This window comes from Daktulosphaira vitifoliae, unplaced genomic scaffold (assembly GCF_025091365.1).
Source record: "Daktulosphaira vitifoliae isolate Bord-2020 unplaced genomic scaffold, ASM2509136v1 Scaffold_2, whole genome shotgun sequence".
Lineage (NCBI taxonomy): Eukaryota > Metazoa > Arthropoda > Insecta > Hemiptera > Phylloxeridae > Daktulosphaira > Daktulosphaira vitifoliae.
In genome coordinates, this window is record NW_026099573.1 from 29244019 (window position 1) to 29264814 (window position 20796).

At 25.3% G+C, this 20796-nt stretch overlaps 1 protein-coding gene across 7 annotated transcripts; it reads left to right on the forward strand.

The window, feature by feature from the left end:
• Positions 1-4521: 4521 nt before the first annotated feature.
• Positions 4522-19198, forward strand: LOC126897231 (uncharacterized). Of its 7 annotated transcripts, none has more exons than XM_050670661.1 (17): positions 4522-4767; positions 4861-4915; positions 5251-5348; positions 5652-5848; positions 5906-5986; positions 6053-6418; positions 9029-9070; positions 9986-10087; positions 11995-12138; positions 13241-13345; positions 14075-14245; positions 14701-14955; positions 15255-15479; positions 15732-15968; positions 16148-16252; positions 16313-16518; positions 18993-19198. In XM_050670661.1, exons 3-17 carry the CDS (start codon positions 5255-5257, stop codon positions 19012-19014), a joined length of 2352 nt encoding a protein of 783 aa, XP_050526618.1. In that variant the 5' UTR covers positions 4522-4767; positions 4861-4915; positions 5251-5254; the 3' UTR covers positions 19015-19198. The 7 variants fall into 7 exon arrangements, with proteins under 7 accessions (XP_050526618.1, XP_050526621.1, XP_050526624.1 ...); XM_050670664.1 differs by having other exon boundaries at positions 5254-5348; XM_050670667.1 differs by lacking the exon at positions 11995-12138.
• The last annotated feature ends 1598 nt before the right edge of the window (positions 19199-20796 follow it).

Here is a 20796-nt window from a genome sequence, read left to right on the forward strand (position 1 = left end):
GTTGACCCCCCCCCCAAATACAGCCTTGTAATTGACAATAAACACTCCGTGACTATGACAGCGATGTCATAAAAAACTAAAAAGTGAAAAATATAGTTAAAAAAACTAAAAAGACACGCTTTTAAAACTATATTTTTACGTTATTAACTAATATTTCTAGGATTTTAAATATCCCGTGTCATAAAGAACTGAGTTTACTTTGATTTCCGGAAGATTTCATACATACTTAAACTTCTAATTTGATATTCTAGCATGAAACTTTTAGTCATAGAATTTCTTATGACTTCTTTTGGTTTTAAAATATTTTCTCTAACTATTGCATGAAATCTTGCATATGTCATTTACGTTCGTATTGATAGATGTAGAAATTATATTAAGATTTTGATTCTTTCGTAAAATAAATGGGTAAGCTTATTTTTTGACAATAAACTAACTTGTACGCTTATAACCTGGTTTAGCTATATATAGATGCGTTGTATATGAATATTGCATATGGTATTTGAGAGTTCCACCAGAGAGGGTCTTTTCCAATGAAATTTCGTAGGTATTTACCTTGAGTTTGTGACTTCCTTCCAAACTTCTGGTAATTTATGGGTGATATGGTGACATAGTGGATTTTTTTATTTTTAGTAGACATACTTCTGTGAACATTTGGCTGAAAAATTTGGTTCACAAACCATGACCAAACTTTCCAGTATTTCATGTAAAAAATAGAACTTTTCCACAAAATGTTGTACTACTGTTTTGGCCTTATAATTTTTTGAAGGCGTGGCTCTAGCGCTCAAGTAGAAAAAACATTTCCTGATACTTATTTTACGTTAGACGTAGACAATATGTTTTCGATTATATATTATAAAATATCAGTATTAACAAAATTAACTGCAAGGAGATATGCTATTGGTTACATTTTCCTGATGTACCTCTGGGATATTACGATGTCATAACCACTAGCGTCGCATGTTAGATTAAACGTTTTGACGAAGTCCGGATATTGCAACGGAGGTTTTGAAGTATGAATACTTTTTAACTTTTCGAAAGAACGTCGACGAAAATTGGACCTAACAGAACGTCTTGTTTAAAAAAAAAAGACGTGAAAGGTTTAGTTATTTGTCCGTAATTCGGTAATAGAAACGATAATAGTAACCGGATAAACCGAGAAGAAATTTAAATTGTTCATTGTAAGACGATAAAATTAGAAAAATCAAGAATGCGTTCAGACTCACGAGTATCTAGTTGTTTATACGTTATTATATGATGCATAGCGTTACCTCTTTTAGTATAATTTCTTGTTTTATGGTTTGGAGTTACAGATTAAACATTTCGATTATCGATTAACGATTTGATTGATTATCTGATGCCGTGATTAACCTCGATAATTTTTAAATACGATATTCATCAGTCGATTTTCAATTTCACAGTACGCGATTAAGGTTACAGGCCATTTAAAGCCGATTGTTAGTGGTGAAAACAGCCGCTTTACCTACTGATTGTGATTTCCCCCGATGCGTACCACGCTCTCTAGCCAAACGCATTAACTAGATTTGCTTTTTACAATAACTAGATCGCGTCACTGATTGACGAACCGATTTTTAATCACTAGATTGTGTATTCGACGTTTTGATCGCGTCCGCCATGTTCCAAAATTTTGCGACGACTACTGTTCCTTTCACCCAGATGGCGGAACTACAGAGTAGGAATGAGACGTAAAATAATCGTATGCTGTTGTGGCTTACCGTTATGTTTCCGAATAAGTATTAAATTAGTGTTTAATAAATTAATTAATCAAACGACTAGATCGGGGTTTTGACTGATTTTCTTTTAAAATAAAACAAAATTACAATTTTACACGAATACTAAATACACGAGATTCTGACGGATGCTCTGTAAAATTCGAACTAAACACGAGTATACTCATTTCTGAATATATTTTTGACTGTTCATATATAACAGTATATACTGTTATATAGTAGATATGGTAGACGAACAAATACCTAGACGAATTAATGACGCGAGGATGGAGTTACGCGCGTAAGTGAAAGTTGCAGACGACATAGATTTGTTTAAGCCAAAAAAATAGGCGAAAATAAGGGGGATACTTTGAATCGTAGTATCCATAGAGTTCTGTTTAATACCCCAAATTTAACAGTGGTGTTTTTAGAACTCATTTTAGGAGGGACGACTGATTTTTTTTGCTAAAAAGCAAATTAATGACAAAAAAAACCCAGCACAGGGGGGTCGCGGCACAGTGGTGACGTGGCATAGTTGGATCAATTATAATGATATCTGACAGTGATTAAAATCACTATAAAAAAAAAACGCTTCGATGCAAATCTTTAGATAGTGTTTAATTTTAAAAAATTGGTGGACTATTCCAAAAGCTACATTATCTGCTAGTTCATTATTAATATCCTAATTAAGATAAAGTATGTAGAATGAAAAAGGGATTATTAAAAAATATTATTTCTCATAAAAAAATAATGTTGATCCATACACTTTTCAATATGTCATAGCATTATAAAGTTAAAAATTTAAAAAATAAAATCGAGAATTTTCACACAATAATAGCATTCGGTAGCCATTTTCACCGTGAAGATAAAATAAAGTTCGAAATTTTTTTTTCGCATAATAAAGTAAATTACATTAGCTTTAATTTAATATATATATAAAAGTGTCAGACTTTCCGGAACACTTTCAAAATTTAAGTTGAAAAAGTCAATTTTTTGTGAAAAAGTTGTCATTTTGAATCCCCCCCTGTAGGCAGGTCAAAAGTCAGATTTATAAAAAAAATATACCAAATGATAGGTAAAGACATCATGCATCTACAAAAAAAAGAATTATATTGATCCATACATCTTTCGAGAAGTTATAGCATTATAAAGTTAAAAATATAAAAAAGAATTTTTTTACAAAAATCGTATTTTTTTTATTAAGTTTAATGTCTGTTTTCACCATGAAGATAAAATAAAGTCCGAAATTTTTTTTTACCATTATAAAGTATATTACATTAGCTTTAATTTAAGATATATATAAAAGTGTCAGACCTTCCGGAACACTTTCAAAAGTTACGTTGAAAAAGTTCTACTTTCTATATGCATTTTTATGTTTTGAATCCCCCCTGTATTTAGGGAAATGGTCCGATTTAAAAAAACAGTATGTCGAATGAAAGATCTATATAAATACTACTTCTCATAAAAAAATTGTAATGATTCATACATTTTTCAAAAAGTTATAGCATAATAAAGTTAAAAATGGAAAATACAAAATCGAAAATTTTCACACAAAAATAGCATTCGGTAGCCATTTTCACCATGAAGATAAGATAAAGTCCGAAATTTTTTTTTTTCATGATAAAGCATATTACATTAGCTTTAATTTAAGATATATATAAAAGTGTCAGACCTTCCGGAACATTTTCAAAATTTAAGTTAAAAAAATTAATTTTTTGTGAAAAAGTTGTCATTTTAAATCCCCCCTTGTGGGCAAGTTAAGGGTTTAATTTATGAAAAAAATATACCAAATGAAAGGTAATGATATTATGCATCTATATAAAAAAGATTTATATTGATATGTTCATTTTTGAAAATGTTATGGCACTTTAAAGTAAAAAAAATTGAAAAAATTTCGAAAATTAGCGATTTTTAAATTTGTAATTTGTTTGGAGGTTTCCCCCTTTTACGGGGAACGAGGGAAATTTTTTCAATTTTTAAGGGTAATGTCTTCGACTAGATACGATTTGTGATCTTTTGACGTATGATTGAAAGAAATCGGTTCGGTGAGAGCTGAGAAAAAGTGGTAACAGACACAAAAAAAACACATCTTAGTAAAACCAATACCTTCTCAGCTTCGCATCGAAGCTAAAAAACAAGGTCTTTTGAGCCATATTTTGCCGTTCCCCAAAAATATGCCCTGAAATTTTACGCTGTTATGATGTTGAATTGAAAAAAGTAAAATTTTTAATTTTATAAATCTGTAAGAAATTGATATTAAAACGTTATTCAGTAAAAGATATTATAGTTTACTATTAAAAATTTCTTATGTTTTGATATAAGGCAAGTGTACAAATTGTCGATACTGTATTTTATATTATAGAAGACGAAATAGTATATAGAGAGAGATTATTATGGTTGATAATAGTATAGTATTGTGATTGTGACTAAGAGATGACTGGTATCAAATTTACCCCTAATCTTATTGTAAAGCGTATTAAGTATTAAAGTTTGAATTACGACATTTCGATCAATTATTTTACCATAAAGTTTTCATTTTAATCATATGGCCAAAGTTGCTGTATCGTACTTGGCGTATATTCCTTTAATTTTATCGTGAATTAGACATAGAGAATGAAGTTTATTTTTTATAATATAAAGAATAAATTTCAAATATAAACAGAGCCGTGAAAGTCAAAATTGAGATTACTACAGTGGTAACGCTAACAACTTTTACCTTTCGTACATTAATTAATTGCGTTGAGTTGTCGGCCTGCTTCATTAAAAAATAAAACATTAAACGGTCGATCACTGAATATTATTTTTTTATTGAATGCGTGGTAATACAATCGAATTCATCATACTCCTTAATTCTTACACGGTCGTTGTTTTCTCTAAATTTTGTTAAAGTTGTACACTTTTTAAATGTGCCTAATGTATTATCCATGTTTGTTCGTTTTTACGTATTATTAAATTTTTTGTACCATTAATTGCTACTTTGATGTTTAATTATAGCCAATCCTTGTCGTAAAAATTAATTCATTTGAAAAGACTCGTCCAAGTATGTACGGTTTATTCATTTTTTTTTTTTTTTTGCTTTAAAATACTGTTGAAACGATTCTATTTTTTGCTTTATTTTTATATTTTATTTAAGACTGGTGATTATAAAGATTGACGTTAGAGCGACTATCGTTTTTTCATAGAAGAAGGTAAAACTCGATATTAAGTAAATTGCAGGCCTTGTTCCCTTATCGTCTAATTATTAACAAATTACCATTAATAGTGGATTCACTTTAAATTACGTTTAAAACGATTGAATCATAAATTGATTATGTATTTAAATGTTGTGAGAAATTAAATTTATCTTTTATTTTGTTTTAATTATGTGGTTAATATCTAACTATTAACTTTGATACATAACTGAGAAGCTATTGGTTTTACTCTGCCATATAAATTTGTTAAAAATTATAAGTAATATTTTAGTTTTTCCTACAGTTATTTATAATTTTTTAAAGTTACAACTTTCATATTGAGATATTTTTAGAAGGATGGCTAACTCGTATGATATTGATGAGATTAAAACAAACCTGAAGGCAACAATTACCTCTAACAAAGGAGGTGTTGATATTTCCATGGTTGAAAGTAAGTTTAATTTTATACTGAGATGGATCTCAATTTATATACCTTTAATTTTTCTCCAAATAATTATTATTTTTTAATTAATCAAATAATATTTTTAATATATCATTAAAAATAATTTATCTCTTTTTTTCAAATATTATTCTACTTAATATTAGTAAAATTCAACTTATAAATAATTGTGCACGCGTACAATATTTCAATCTATGCAATTTTCCATATTTATATTAGAGATCTAGTTCATTCTTATTTATTCATACCAATAATAATTATTTTTCAACTGCTCATTAGTTTCTATCTTTTCAGAGGATTATTTAAATATTGTTGGGGAACCTTTGCCTTACAATAAATTAGGTTTCAAAAATATTATTGATTTCATCAAATCTCTTGGAACATTTAATTTGGAAAAACGCGGTCCGAGTATTATAGTTCATTGCATGAGTAGTGACAAGACACAACATTTAGAAAAAATGATTCAACGCCAAAAAAGTGTAAAGAAGAAAGTATGTAAATGTGTAAATCAGTACTTTTAATTAGTAAATACAGATTTTTATTTATAGTCTAAACGTAAGAAGCAATCATCATATTATGGCTCAAACGCCATGAATAAAATCAACTATTACAAATCTAGTCAATCCGTGGTAACTGTTATAAATAATGTTCAGTAAACATATTTCTTTTGTATTAATTTATAAAAAAACTTTCAGCAAATGTTTCATTCCAAAAAATTACCATACAGTAGTAATACTCATAAAGCATCCTACAACAACTATTCCAAAATACCATCATATAATAACCATAGCAAAACATCATCATATAATAACTATGCTAAAGCGACTACTTATAATAATCGTGGCGCATCATCTTATAGCGTTAATACTAAGACTCAATCTTATAACAGTTTTGCTAAAACATCATCAAATAATTCTTACAATAAGAAACCTGTTACTAATTCAGCTTCTACTCAATATAACAACAAAAGTGCCAAAACTCCTATTACAAATTGTAAAACTGAAGTTTCCAAATCCATTGTAACAATCTCTCAGAGTTCATTTGACGTGAAACCCAATGTTGTAAGTCTCTATATGTATATAATTTCTTTTAAATTTTAAATAATTTTTTTTAACACTTATATACTATGTATGTATTTTTGTATTTTGTATATCAGGATATTTCTTAAAAGAGACATAATGTTAGATAGTTGTAAAAAAATTAATTTACTCAAAGTAGTAAAACAGTACTATAATAAGAATAGATCGCTTGTGAATAATATTATTTAAAAGCTCAAAAATATTTAATTCAAAAAGCTACAAAAAATGATTAAAAAATGGCATAATGGTATTTTAAGAACAATGTTATCATCATCAGCGCTAAACATATACAGTATGTGTTTAGCAATTATTTACATTGTTCTCAAAATATGTATATATGCCATTTTTTAGTAACTTTTGAGTTAAATATTTTTTGTGTTTTTCAGTTTTACATTAATATTTAAAATAAAAAAAGATAACCCTATTTTTTTCCCAATTTTTACTTCACTCTCTTAGTGTTTCTGTTATTTATATAGATATGGGTGTAGTTTAATGAGTAAATAAGAAGACCAAAGAGTTGAAATAAAAACCTTTAAAAAAATATATTGCCATGCACAACAAATAGTGCAGTAATTGGAAAAATTCAACTTAAAGATTATGAGGTATTTGAATTTAGGTTCTACTGTTTGTATTATAACTTCCATCAAAATTTTGAATTGAATCAGAATTAAATTACTTAAACATACTATATAACAAACATACATAACAAATTTAAACATATCAGAGTGTGTAACTAGAGAATAATTTTTATTTTTGATCTCCTAAAAAGTAAGAAAACGTGATTTACTGACTTATTCATTGCGCATATTGATATACAGGGTGATTGATTAAGGAAGATTTATGTTTCCACATCCATTTTGTGACTAGGGTTGTCATTCCCGTGATACTGTAGAATCTCTTGTGGTTTCTATTTACTCTTACTCTCTTGTAAGAGGTTCTATGGTTTTACTTTATAATATATATTCTTAATCAATGACCTTGGGTTTGTCTTAACTTCTACTCTTTCATTTGTTAAGGCTTTATAATTAATTAATTAATTGTATAATTGTTAAGGTTTTATAAAGTGTCCTACAATCTCCTTAATAACTTGTAGCTATGGTCACTGTTGATCACTATTAAAATATTAATATTTACCTCCTAGTTTAATTATTTGAAGGGTACAGAGGAATAATGGTTAATTTCCATACATTTTTGGGCAGAGTAAAAATAAAGTTAAAAATTTCCAATATTTTTAACAATAGACACTTAAATATAAGAAAAATATTTTCATTTTTGTTTTGTACGAGGCAGCTAGACTGTAGGACGGCTAGTTGTGCATCGCACTAGAATGCCGTTTTACCTTAAGCCTGTTTAAATTGAAGTGGTCACCTGTGGGATGACGGCTAACTGTACATCCAATAAGTAATGAAAGTAGACAATAATTAAATAACAAATAACCTCATATATTAGAAATTCTTCAGAAAGTATCTTGAGTTTAAGGGGTAAGGGGGGTACTTAAATACTAATGGCAGGCTAAGCGGCATAAAACAAAATAGTTAATCTCAATTAAAACAAACAATAAATAACATTATAAGTAATATAAACTCAGCTGAATAGATGAAGTTGTTGATAGTGATGAGTGGACTGTATGAGATCTTATGGTAATGGTGTCGAACATCTGAGTATGACGAGTCAGAGTGTAGATCCAGGCACATAATGACAGATTAGAACAAACGACAAAAATGCGAGTACAGCAATGAAGATATTTAGTGATGGTTAGGTCCCATCACTAATGGCGTGCAAGGGCACGAAAACTTTGAGCACAAGGGTGCAATAAACAAATAAAAAAATAATGGCGTACAATGGCCAACAATTTACCATTCAAGCGAAGGTACTTGCTACAGAGTAGAATAACATGTAATTATTGATTGACTGACTTTCGACAATGAACTGTACACGGATGACAATTGACCCGGAGGTCATCGATTTGCCGTGCTGGGTGGGCAAAGGGGTGAGTGAAGCAAGACGCTGGAGATCAGCTGTTACTTGATATAATATAATCAACGATGTTTGTAACAACTGGTCTACTAGATCTTTGCTAAAGGCATTCTGTACCAAACAATTTTTTATTAAATATATTTCATTACTTGGTATCCCTGAGACTGAGTTATCAAATCAAACCCTAAAATCAAAATCAATAAGATGGACTATTATCATTTTTACTCTATACCCTTCATTTAGCTTGTTTATAATTTGCCCTTTTATTTTGTATTTATTTTTTTTACTTCCACTTATAACTCTGTGTATATTTTTGTTTTTCTTTTGTAAATTGCCATTCGATTTTATTTTATATAGTTTACTGGATTTAGTACAAATTTAAAACAATTTGTTTTATAATTAAAATAAAATAATTGAAATATTTAATATTGAATTAAGAAATTCACATAATTTTATTCATCGTGATATATATACATATTTTAAGTTGGAAAAAATTATTTAAGTAGCCCTCAAAAGTTTTTTGAAAAAACAGGAATTAAAGTCAGTGTATATTTATAATATTGGGTATACTGGATTGCATTTTTTTTTCAACTAATAATTATTATTTTTAAATAGGCCATTGAAGCTGTGAAAAATGTGTCTGTCACTCCTACAAAAGTATGTTAACTTAATATTATAGTGTATATATTGGCTGTTAAAAAAGTAATAATATATGCATTTGTAGAAAAAAAATCTGTTTCATCTTTCAAATCTATATGCTTTTTCTTAAACTAATGCCCCTTAATTACTACTTCTCTTATTTTTCCTACCACTTCTTGAACACAGAAACCTAACTATCTTCCCATTTCTCATTGTAGTTTGCCTGCATAGCTCAGATGACCTTGTAACTAGTCGATTTTCAATTATACATTTTTGTCTCATTAGCAGTAAATGAATTTAAGGAACAGTTAAAAGTTGCATGATGCAAACATTTTTGTTTCTCTAAAACATTATTGTAACATTTTATCAATGATAGATAAAATCGCAAGCTAATAAATAAAGTAAATTTTTAAAAATTTTATTTTGTTTACTTCACTAATTGACTTGAAACTTGTTACTTAGTTTCAATGTAATACTACTTTGTGGTATTTTGAATTAATACTCTTCTCTACGAGTTTTACTCTGAGGTCATTATTAATATTACTTTTTGAACAGCCTTCAAAGAACTTTTTTTTTATTTTCAAATGACCAAAATTTCTCTGAAGATTTTTATTTATTGGAAAATTTTTGATTTCTTACATAAACAGAATATTTCTAGTAATATTCTTCTCTTCTATTTGATGTTAGGGTTGTTTTAAAATCAGTCAAGTTTAGTTGAATTACACCAGTTTTTTCCTTATACACATACCGTAGAAGGGAAAAGTTAAATAGTTTCCTCCCATTTATCAATTAGCGTCCTATAATGTTGTTCTACGATATTTCAGAGAAATTTTTTTAACCGCATAAAATAAAAATAATTTAAACAAATTTTATTTTATTAAAAAAAAAATTTTTCTTTAATAAAACTAATTTTTAATATTTTGTAATTTTTAGGCATCATCTTTATCTAACAATTTTGTTTTGAAACCGCAGTCTGCACAAAGTAGATTAGAAAAATTTGTAAAAAAACAAATTAGTTCCTTGGAGAATAGTGAGGTATTTATTAATATATAATATTTAGAAATTAAGTTAAAAAAAGTTAACTAACAGTTCAAAGTTATATATTTATCGTTAATTAATTTGTCATTGATTTAATTTAATTATTATTTATTCTTTTTCATTCTAGTTCATAAAATATTTTATTATTTAACTAGGTATTATCACACATGCTTTTGAACTTAATCTATCAATAATATTTAAAATGTATTAAGTTTTATAAAGTGAAAATTTTGACCATCATATTGCTATTGCAAAAATAAAGTCAATTATTAACTTTTTTAACTAATCAGAAAGTTATTAGGAGAAGAAATAAAATTTATTCTCCAATTTAATTTTTATTCTATTAAAATAATTCTAATTTAAATCTATGTCTATCAGTTTTCTGAATGATTTAATTATGATTCAAACTAAATTTTTGATATTATGATCTTAGTACTTTAAGAACAGTAAAATCATCATTTAAATACAATAGATTCTTGATCTATGTTAATAATATTTATACTTTAATATTTCACTATTAAGCAGGCGTATATTTAATTTAGTTTGAAAGTTTTATTTAATTCGTCACCCTTTGCATAGTACTATTTTCAATATAAAAAACTAGTTGTTTGAATTCACGGTAAAAAGGTTATTCCCTCCAACAATCACCATAAATATGCTGTCTTTGCTGTAAAGTTCTAGTTTTCATCGTTTACAAAAAAATGTTGATTTCCTGAAATAAAATTCTAGATACGTGTTCAAAGAGAATGAATTTTTTCAAAATATGAGTTATAAAGATTTAGGAAAAACATTTGATTGAACGATTTTTAAGAATTTATTTTTTGAAGTTATTTTTGCATTCACAATATGTAACACGTCCATATTCAGTAAACGCAATAGTAGTAATTAACTAAAATGATATATACATAAAAATTGACATGTCTATGAACATATTAATAATGTTCGAGATAAATCCTAATTAGGGTAATACCAAATGCAATAATGATGTAACAAATTTTGAATTCAGTACAGTAAGTTGGTGTAGATAATAAGGAATTGCCTTATTATCTCTACCAACACCTACCTTATATCTAATGCAATGAAAAAAATATTTTTTGGTTTTTAAAAATGAGGCTCGTCCAAGTTCAATATACTATTTGTGTCAATTGTTATTTAGATATAAAGAAAAATCACTGTAAAAACTACTTTATTTTGTATGAATGCATATACAAGGTGATTCTTTTAATTCTGGCCACTCGATTTTTCTTTAAACGATAATTATGTTAAGAAAATTATTTTCGGTAATTTTTAGATTCATATATTTCTTGATTTATCGGTTATTAATTAATTTTTTAATTTATCCTTTATAGCTTATAAGGGTTTAACTTTATTTTTTAAGTGATTTTTTCATACATATTCAACTTTTATAATTCAAAAATGATCTAATTAAGGAAATGACTGATCGATAACAACTTTTTGAACCATTATTTCAGAAGTTATTACCATCTTAAAAACTTAATAAACTGGAGGTAAGATGCGAGTATGAAATTATTAAATAATACATTTTATTATTGGACGAAAAATGTCTGCACCTCTCCTCTCGTGCTAGGTATGAAAATGTAAATAACTTTCGAATGTTAATAGTTTTTTCAATTCTTTCTTTAGGGAAATTTTAATGAAAGTATTTTTTCATAAAAATGTTATAATTGTAATGTTAATCACTTTAAATTTTTATGAATACCCTAGAATCTATTACGCTAAATCCCACTATGGTTTTCGACTATACAGGTTTTTTTTCTTAAAAATTTTTAAAATAAAGTTTCCCATTTTTTTAATTTGATATTTTATAAAATCTTCCTCTTCCTCGCCTTAATCCCAACTACTTAGGGTCGGCCATATTTTATAAAATAGTTATTTTATTTTAGAAAAATAGTGATTTAGATGACCCAATTTTAAAAGATAATGATATATGCATTAATAATGGCTATTCGACTACGCCATTACTCAAGCTTTTGAACACTACAAAAAGTTTTGTTGATAAAATAGCAAAACTTGAACTAATGATGCAGGTAAATTAAATTTAAATTAAAAGATTTGTTTTAAATATTAAATTCTTTCATTGAGAAGTGTGATATTTAATAATAAATTTTGAATATCAAGACTAACAAAATTAATCTGATTTTCGATTTAGATAATTTGCAAATTATATTGCTTTGATTAGTAACTTCGCTTGTTTTACTAACTGTATTTTGAAAGTAATTATTAAGATACAACATTCTTGAAATAATTTAATTAATAGATAAATAAAAAATCTATTGTTTCTAATTAGAAAAATTTTACAATTTAAAAGTTTTTTTGCAAAATTGATAATGTTTTTCAATATTTTAATTGTGTTTTGCTTTGTTGCAAACTAGAAGAGAGATTTTTTATGAGCATATCCCAAAATTTGTTAATCTTATTTTTCTGACAAAAAAAAAATTTAATTAACTAACTAGAATTTAAAAAATTGAAATTTTTAGGAAAATAATATTGTTTTAGTCTTTCACTGCATGAAATTGTACTGACGCATCAGGCTTACAAAAATTGCTATAATTTTTATGTAAAATAAAAGCCCACTATTACAAATGTTGTAGATTACAAATTTTTAATTCATGCAACGAGAGTTGGGTTGGGTTATTATATGTAATTTAAATGTATTATCTCCGAGGTAGCAAAATCATTATAACATTTTTTTTTATAAATATTTTATTTATTTTAATCTACTTACCAGTTTTAGTTACTTCAGTTATCCATAATATTACATCTAGGTATATTTATCTTAAACAATGTTCACGTCTGTAAATGTAAGGTATTACAATAATCATACAATCTTATTTTATTTTTTCAATACAATTAATTGTTTAATTTACTAAAAAAAAAATATATATATATATATACATATTAAAATCTTGTGTATATTAACTTATTCCTAATGACAAAATTCATAGTTCATTCTGATTCAGAAAAATAACTATAATTATAAGGCTGTTTTTTAATTTTTTTGTTATGAAATGTTTTGGCTTTGCTGTATGTGTGTATGTTGTTTGAATTAGTTTTTTGCTTTGTATTTTTAGTAATTTCATGAATTATTAGTTCAACTTTTTAATTAAGATAATTTTGCATTTTTTTTAGTGCCATTGTAATACAACTGCACCATGCACTAAACTGAAATTTGATGATGAATCAAAAATGTCTAAACCTGTAATAATTGATAGAAGCAGGTTATTTAAAAAGCCTGTATGTATACTTTTATTTTATAAAATATTAATTTTATTTGTTAACTTATAAAATTTATATGTACAAGCTTGATTAATTAACTGTGCCTCGTAAAAAAATTAAAAAATATAAAACATATTAAAAATTTTTCTTTTCAAAAGTTAACAGTATTCTATGGTCTATAATTTAAAAAATAAAAATTGGTTCTCTCTCCTTTCTCTCCCTTTTAAAGAAGTATTAAATTAAGTTTTTTTAAAGGAAACATATGTTTAATAAACCTAAAAATAAGAAAATAATCAAACTAAGGAAATAAGCAGTCAATAATTTATTTTGAACTAGTGTTATAAAAGATATTAGCACATTTTTGCTAGTGCGAGAAAAGTAGTGTGTTTATATAAGCACAGAGATAAAAATAAACAGACACATTTAACTGCTCCCGCCTTAGTATAAAAGTGCTAATATCTTTAAAATGATAGTTTCAAAAGTTGTGATCTACCAGTTGTTTTCTTATTTTTATGTTAATTAAATATGAATGTTTTGATTTAAAAAACTTACGTTGACACTACTTTTAAAGGGAAAGAGAACAATTTTTTTTTGAAAATTATATTGGACAAGAGAAACTATTAACTTCAGAAAAAAAACAATTATAATATGTTTTAGATTTTTAAAGATTTTGCGTGAGGTATAGTTATTCAATCATCATGTATAAATTTGTTTAATTTATATATACAAATTCAAATTTTGTTGAAGGAATCTACTGAAAATAATGAATCAAAAGGAATTTGTAAGTCTGAAGATAAAAATGAATATTTCGATTCTATCATTGCTCAACAAACTCTTCAGAATAAAGAAAAGGGAACAATTAAAGCTGTTTATAGTTATTGCAGTATCTGGATAGTATTAGATGATGTCTGCTTTAAGGTAAGTTTTGTTTTATTTGAAATACCTTACTAAGTTTTGTATTAACTATTCCAGATCTGGATTTTTCTAATAATGTAAATCAAACTAGGTTTTGATGAATGTAGTTGTTGTTTTATTGTTTCTGATTTTTTAAAAAGTTATATCCGTATAACAAAAAGAATATGAGAAATAGTTTTATATTAAAATGGTTAAAGGCTATAGTTTTTCATCATACTTGTTAGACAAGTTTTGATGCTCCAGTGATTCAGCGAAGATTTTATTTTGGGAGGAAGAGTTCTAAAAAAAATTTCACTTCTCATATATTTCTGTCAAATTTAATCTCAAATCTGTAAAATAATTTTGAAAAATTTTATGAAGGGTATATATGAATATGTGCTTGAAATGCTAAACCGTAATTTGAAAAAGAAAATTGAAGATATGAAACAGTCTGTTATTTTCAAAATATTTATTTACAGGAAAAGTATCTAACAATGCAAAGGAATTTAAATATATTTATGTCAAATAATTATTCAAAAAAAGTAATAAATGATATAAAAGAAAATAGATACTATGCTTTTTATGATTCAATAGAATGGCATAGAATAATTGTTAAAAACTTTCTTATAAATGGCAAAGTAGAAGTATTTTTTATAGACACAGGAAAATCTAAATGTGTACTTAAGGATCAGATTTATCATTTAGATGCAGAATATTATAAAATCGAAGCTCAGGTAAGAATAAACTTATATATTAGAACAAACAATTAATTTATTGTTATTAAATTTAAACAAATTAAAAATGAAGTTATATCTTTGAATATATTTGAAGCAAATAGTTTGTTTTATACCATATTTAACTTATATAAAGACAATTACTATAAAATAATTTTTTTTACTTTTTAATATTTAGTTAAATAGATTTTTTTGTATATTTAATTATACAAACATCAACAAAAAATATCTATTTTGGTAAAACTATTTAGGTAATATTTTAGTTAAACTACTGTATTAATTTTTTTTATTACAACTAGGCTATTGAATTTTCATTAGGAAAATTTAAATCAATCAGTGAATTTCAAATTTTCAAAGATTTACTAGTTCAAACTCTGGTTGACAAAAAGTTCATTGTTTCTCCTAATAATGTTACATCAACCCCATCTACAATAAATATCTTTGATGCTGAAACTCTGGCTAACATATATGATGTTGTTATTAATAAATTTATAGAAATTTGTACGCCAAGGTTGAATTCATCAGTAAGTTTTCCAAAACATAATGGTAAAATTTACATATAAAACAATATATAATTATTTATAATATAACTAAATTATTATAAAGGTTATAATGTAATAATTATAAATTTATGAAATATATATATTTTTTATTAAATTAGATTTATGAGTTTTAATCTTATATACTGATGAATAATAAAATCAAAACGCTCGAGTTCTCTTATTTATCATTACTAATTGATATTCTTATTTAAAATGAATGATTTTATTTTATAGACTGAAGAAAATGTAATTGAAGCTAAAGTTATGTCAATTGTGGATGGTTATTGGTACATTCAACTTAAAGATAGTGTTTTGTTACCATTATTTGAAAAGTTATTTTCGGAAGATGAATTTTCATCACCATGTCTAAGAAATATAAGGGATGTAAACTATAAAAATGTTTATTTAACTAATTTGACTGACAAAATTAAAGGACGAGTGAAAGTGTTGCATTTAGTTGATGAAAGTCGAGTAAGAAAAAAGTGGAAATTTTGTTTAGATACTAAATATTATTGTTATATTTAGAACTTATAAAAAACAATTTTTATTTATTTTTCATAAAATTGTCAGATTTATCAAATAATTATTTTTTATTAAATTAGCATCAAATTTAACTTTCACAATGTTTAATTTTATTGTTATTTTTTTAGGTTAAAGTATTTTTTATTGATTATGGAAAAAGTAAAATTGTAAATAGTAAAGATTTAGTAGAAGTTAACAAAATTGAACCACTTATTGCAAGATTACCATATCAAGTATGTTTTATTTTTTTTAGATTTAAATTTTTGGATAAATGTATAAAAACTAATTTTTAGGCAATGAAAATAGTTTTACAATTGTTCTCGCCCAATTGTGTGACTGACAAAACAATAGAATTATTCTATCAGATAGTCGGTGAATCTGAATTACCGGTTGTTGGTTTGTTGAATGTTTCTTATCATGATAAGTATAAAGCTCCATGTGCTCAATTCTGCAGCAAGTTGTATCCCAATACAATTCTGAACATGGTTTTGTATAAACGGTGAGTAATAAATTATGATTATAACATTCAGTAGCGTTTTTGTAAAAACATCATAGACTATACGTTTCATGAGATGTTTGCAAATTTCATATCAACGATATCTACATCTTTTTTTTTTTATTAGATTTCTATATTTTAAAAGAGATGGTAGAGTTGGCAAAAATAATTGCATATTAATTATTCTGAATAGAGGGTAATTATTTATATATTTTTAAATGTACAAGAGTGTATAAAAGCATAATTTTATAGGGTATATTTTAATTATAGAATTGAAACTAATTATACTCTGTATACTTGTTATAATTCAAAATACCTCCAGTAACTTTATATTAAACTAACTAAATTATTTTACTAATAAAAATGTTAATGTATATATATATTTATATAAAGGGGTGTTTAAAAATTAAGGAACAATTTGATTGTTATAAACGATAAGAGCAATAGAAACCTGTTTCCTTAATTACTAAACTTACTACATATGGGATTTTTACACAAAAAACATATGCTACAATTTTAATAGAAATAACAGATCCATGTTTCATAACTTTTATTATTAAACTTAGAATCATGAAAGTAAAACTCCCATAAAGAAAATTGTATAAGAAATTCAAAAATAGTAACTTCAATGTCATTTTCTTAATGAATAGCTAACATAATTATTACATTAGTAACAAACAGTAATTTTTAAAAGTATTAAAAATACGTTATAACAGATTTTTTTAATTTTTACTTAATAATTTTCATTTTATTCAACGGAAAACACTTATTTGTTAAGAAAGAAATTTTAAAAATTAAATTTTTTATGCAGAGTACGATAATTGTACTAGATTTATTATGAAATGGTGGGTTAATTAATTATTAATTACAAATCTAACTTAATTTCTAGTATTAGATTTTATCGTACCAGTGATTTAATTTGGTCCATTGAATGAATTGCTTTAAGATACTCTTCTTCTTCATCAGTTTTTATAGGCCATTTTGGCTCGTCACTGCTCCACACAGCCATCTTTATTCCTCTCTGTCATTTGCCAATTCTTCCAGGTTATATCACAAGTATCTAAAAATTCTGGTTGGGTTCATCTATCGACTTTTTCTTTGTCCTACCAGTGGTCTTTTACCTTCTGGTTTTAGTTAAGCGCATCCTTTATTATTTTATTCGATCACCATACGTGTCCAAGCCAGCTCATTTTTGTTTCTATGAGAGTCTGTACTATGTTCTCTTCTCTCTGCAAGTCTTTAATTTCCTTAATGGATCTTATTTCATAATCACCTATTCGATCATTTTTTTTAGAACCAAAAATGCGCCGTAAGAATTTTCTTTCTAAGACTGCCAGTTTTCTTTTGACATGCGTATAGAATCATCAGTCATGCTAAAACCTTCTATAGTCGCGTTTTTTATTTTTTTGATAATAATTTGGATTATGATATTAATATAATATCAATATATTATCATTTAAGAAAAGTATATCTGTGTTTTTTCATTTGATTGACATAAATTGTGAGGCATAAATGCAGCGGACAATACGAGGAAAAGTTTAATCATATTATAACTTATTTATTGGTTTTTTGAAAGTTGATCCATCATTTTGGAGTGCAAGTATTTTTAAATATTTTTAATAAAATCTGATTCTGTTTTCTAAGATATTATTAACTTTCAGATTATATACTAACAGAGATAAGTTAATAGATAGAGCGATTATATACTTAAATATATATAATATTGAGGTAGTAAATTATTAATCAAAAGCTTAATGAAATAAAAAAATTTTAAACCTAATATACTCAACATTTTTTAAAATAAAAATCAACACACTTAAACTAAAAAAACATTTTTCCACTTTCTTAAGGTGTTATTTTTATATTTGAGAGTAAAGTTATTACACTACATTGTTATAAAGTTAAGAACTTTTATTTTGCTGTTTTAATAATTACAAATAATATAAAAAAATTGTGTAGACTTTATATAAAAACTATTGTTTTAAAAAAGAAGAAAATATTTTCAACATTTGTATGGGTAATCTAAGAATAATTATTTTATTTAATATTAAAGTTATAGTGATAAAATGGGCGCTGTTAAGTAATTTTTCTTGAATTTTTGTTTTTAAACAAATAATGATTAAAAAATTAAATAAAATTGTAAAAAATACTTGATTTTTATCTTGTTGCTCAATTATTGTAATAAAAAATTAAATAAAAATTGAAGAAAAGTTTTATTAATGCTGAGTTATTTTTGTACAATAAGATAATGTAAAATTAAACTTGGAATAATATATTTTATTCTTAATTTTATTATTTGATTGATGTTTCTATAGATGACAAGCTTTACTAAAGGGCCTATTTTAGCTGTATTTTAATTAAATTCAAATACTTAAATAAAACATTGTTTTTACATATCTATTTATTTTAACTAAATAAAATTGTAATAAATAGTGCATTGTATGTTTTGAATACTGATTTGATTTTATTATTTTCAGGCTTCAAGATTCCAAGAAATAAAAATTGAATTGAGTTATTACTTATTTTTGTTGTGAGATCATTAATTTTGTTATTATTCTTATTAATGAAATTTGTTTTATAATAATGTTTTCTAATTTTGGTGATTGATAATCAATTTTTTTTTAGATTTATGACTAATCATGATTATTAAATAAATAGTTTTATTTAATTGATTTTCAACAAATATATTGAGAAGTATTAATTATTCATAAATTTACATAGTCTTATAATATGTCCATGATATACTGATGTATAGTCAGTGTTTATAGTGTACAAATATTATTCGTAAAGTATTAAGAAGTTATTTAACTGGGTATTTCTGTTAACTTGTACAGTTTTAATTAATAAATGTGTTTAATTTTTAATATTATCATGAATGATTAGTTAATTAAAAGTTTTTGTTTTTTGTGTTAAATAAAATTTATCAACCTAATAACTGTCAAAATATTGAAACCATTATTATTTTTATCAAGTATATAAATGTTAAAAATGCACGTAAAAATCCATTTTAAATAATGATATTTTTAATGCAAATTTTATTAGTACAATGTATACTGGTCATTCTTATTCTAAAAATGGACGAATAAAATGTTAATTTCTTAAAAATGTATTTAACTAAGAATTGATCGTCTTTTTTTTGTTTATTTTGTATATTAATTACTACATTCAGGGAGTATTTAAGATATTTCCTGGTAACATATAGCATAATTTGGTCTAGATAACTAGATGAGTCGGCTTTCAAAAACTTTTTAAGAAAAATAAAAAATTTTGTTTTATATTTAAATATAGCAAAAAAGGAATTGGAAATACTTTATGTACTCATTTTTACCATTTTGTTTATGTTTTAATTGCCATCGCAATTTATTTATAGATAAAATAGTTGTTACTTAAAAAGTAGCCGTTCCTACTTATCCACTTAAATATTACACAATCTTGAGTACTTCATGCACACATGTGAAAATAATGATTTTTTATCGTTTATTATCAATTTGATAATTGTTCATTCGTGAACACTCGATTTTTTGCACCAGTTATCCATCTCATATCTTTAAGGCATATAATTTTAAAAATAGAACGTAGATGTAATAAATAAAACTTTCAGGGGACCTAAGTTGGGATAATTGAAATTTGAATATTTGATTTATGTAGGAGTGTAAATTACTACTGGTAAATTATTATGGTAGGGTTTGATCTAATTTTCACTAAAATATTTAAAAGATATTTTATAACCGGTTAATAAGGTTTCGATTCTTTAAAAAAACAAAATTGAAGTTTCGGCCAGGATATCGATTTTTTATTTTGTGTATTAGAACCAATTTTGAAAGGTTCCAATTATTTGGAACCTTTTACCTAGTTATTTATTTTAAAATACACATTTTATCGAAAAAAAACTAAAAAAATATACATATATATATATATTACAAATTATCTGAAGAGTATTTACCTCAAAACTATGCTATCTGAATCAAAATATGTTATGCGATGTAAATTAGTCATTTGAAAAAAAAAGTGAAAATTTTATTTAAACTTTTTTTTTTGAAACCGTATTTACAGAGTGATTTTTTATCATATATATATATATATATGTGTGTGTGTATGGTGTAGGTTTAATTTATTCTTTATAATAATTGGATTATCTAAAATAAGTCTCTTGTTTAAATCATAGTGAAGTTGTGCTTTGTTTATTCAGTGATGTTACAGAATTGTTCACTAAATCTGTTGATTGATTGTCTGTCACTTAACTGACGTGCGTAGGCGCTAGGTACACTGTGAAATACGTAT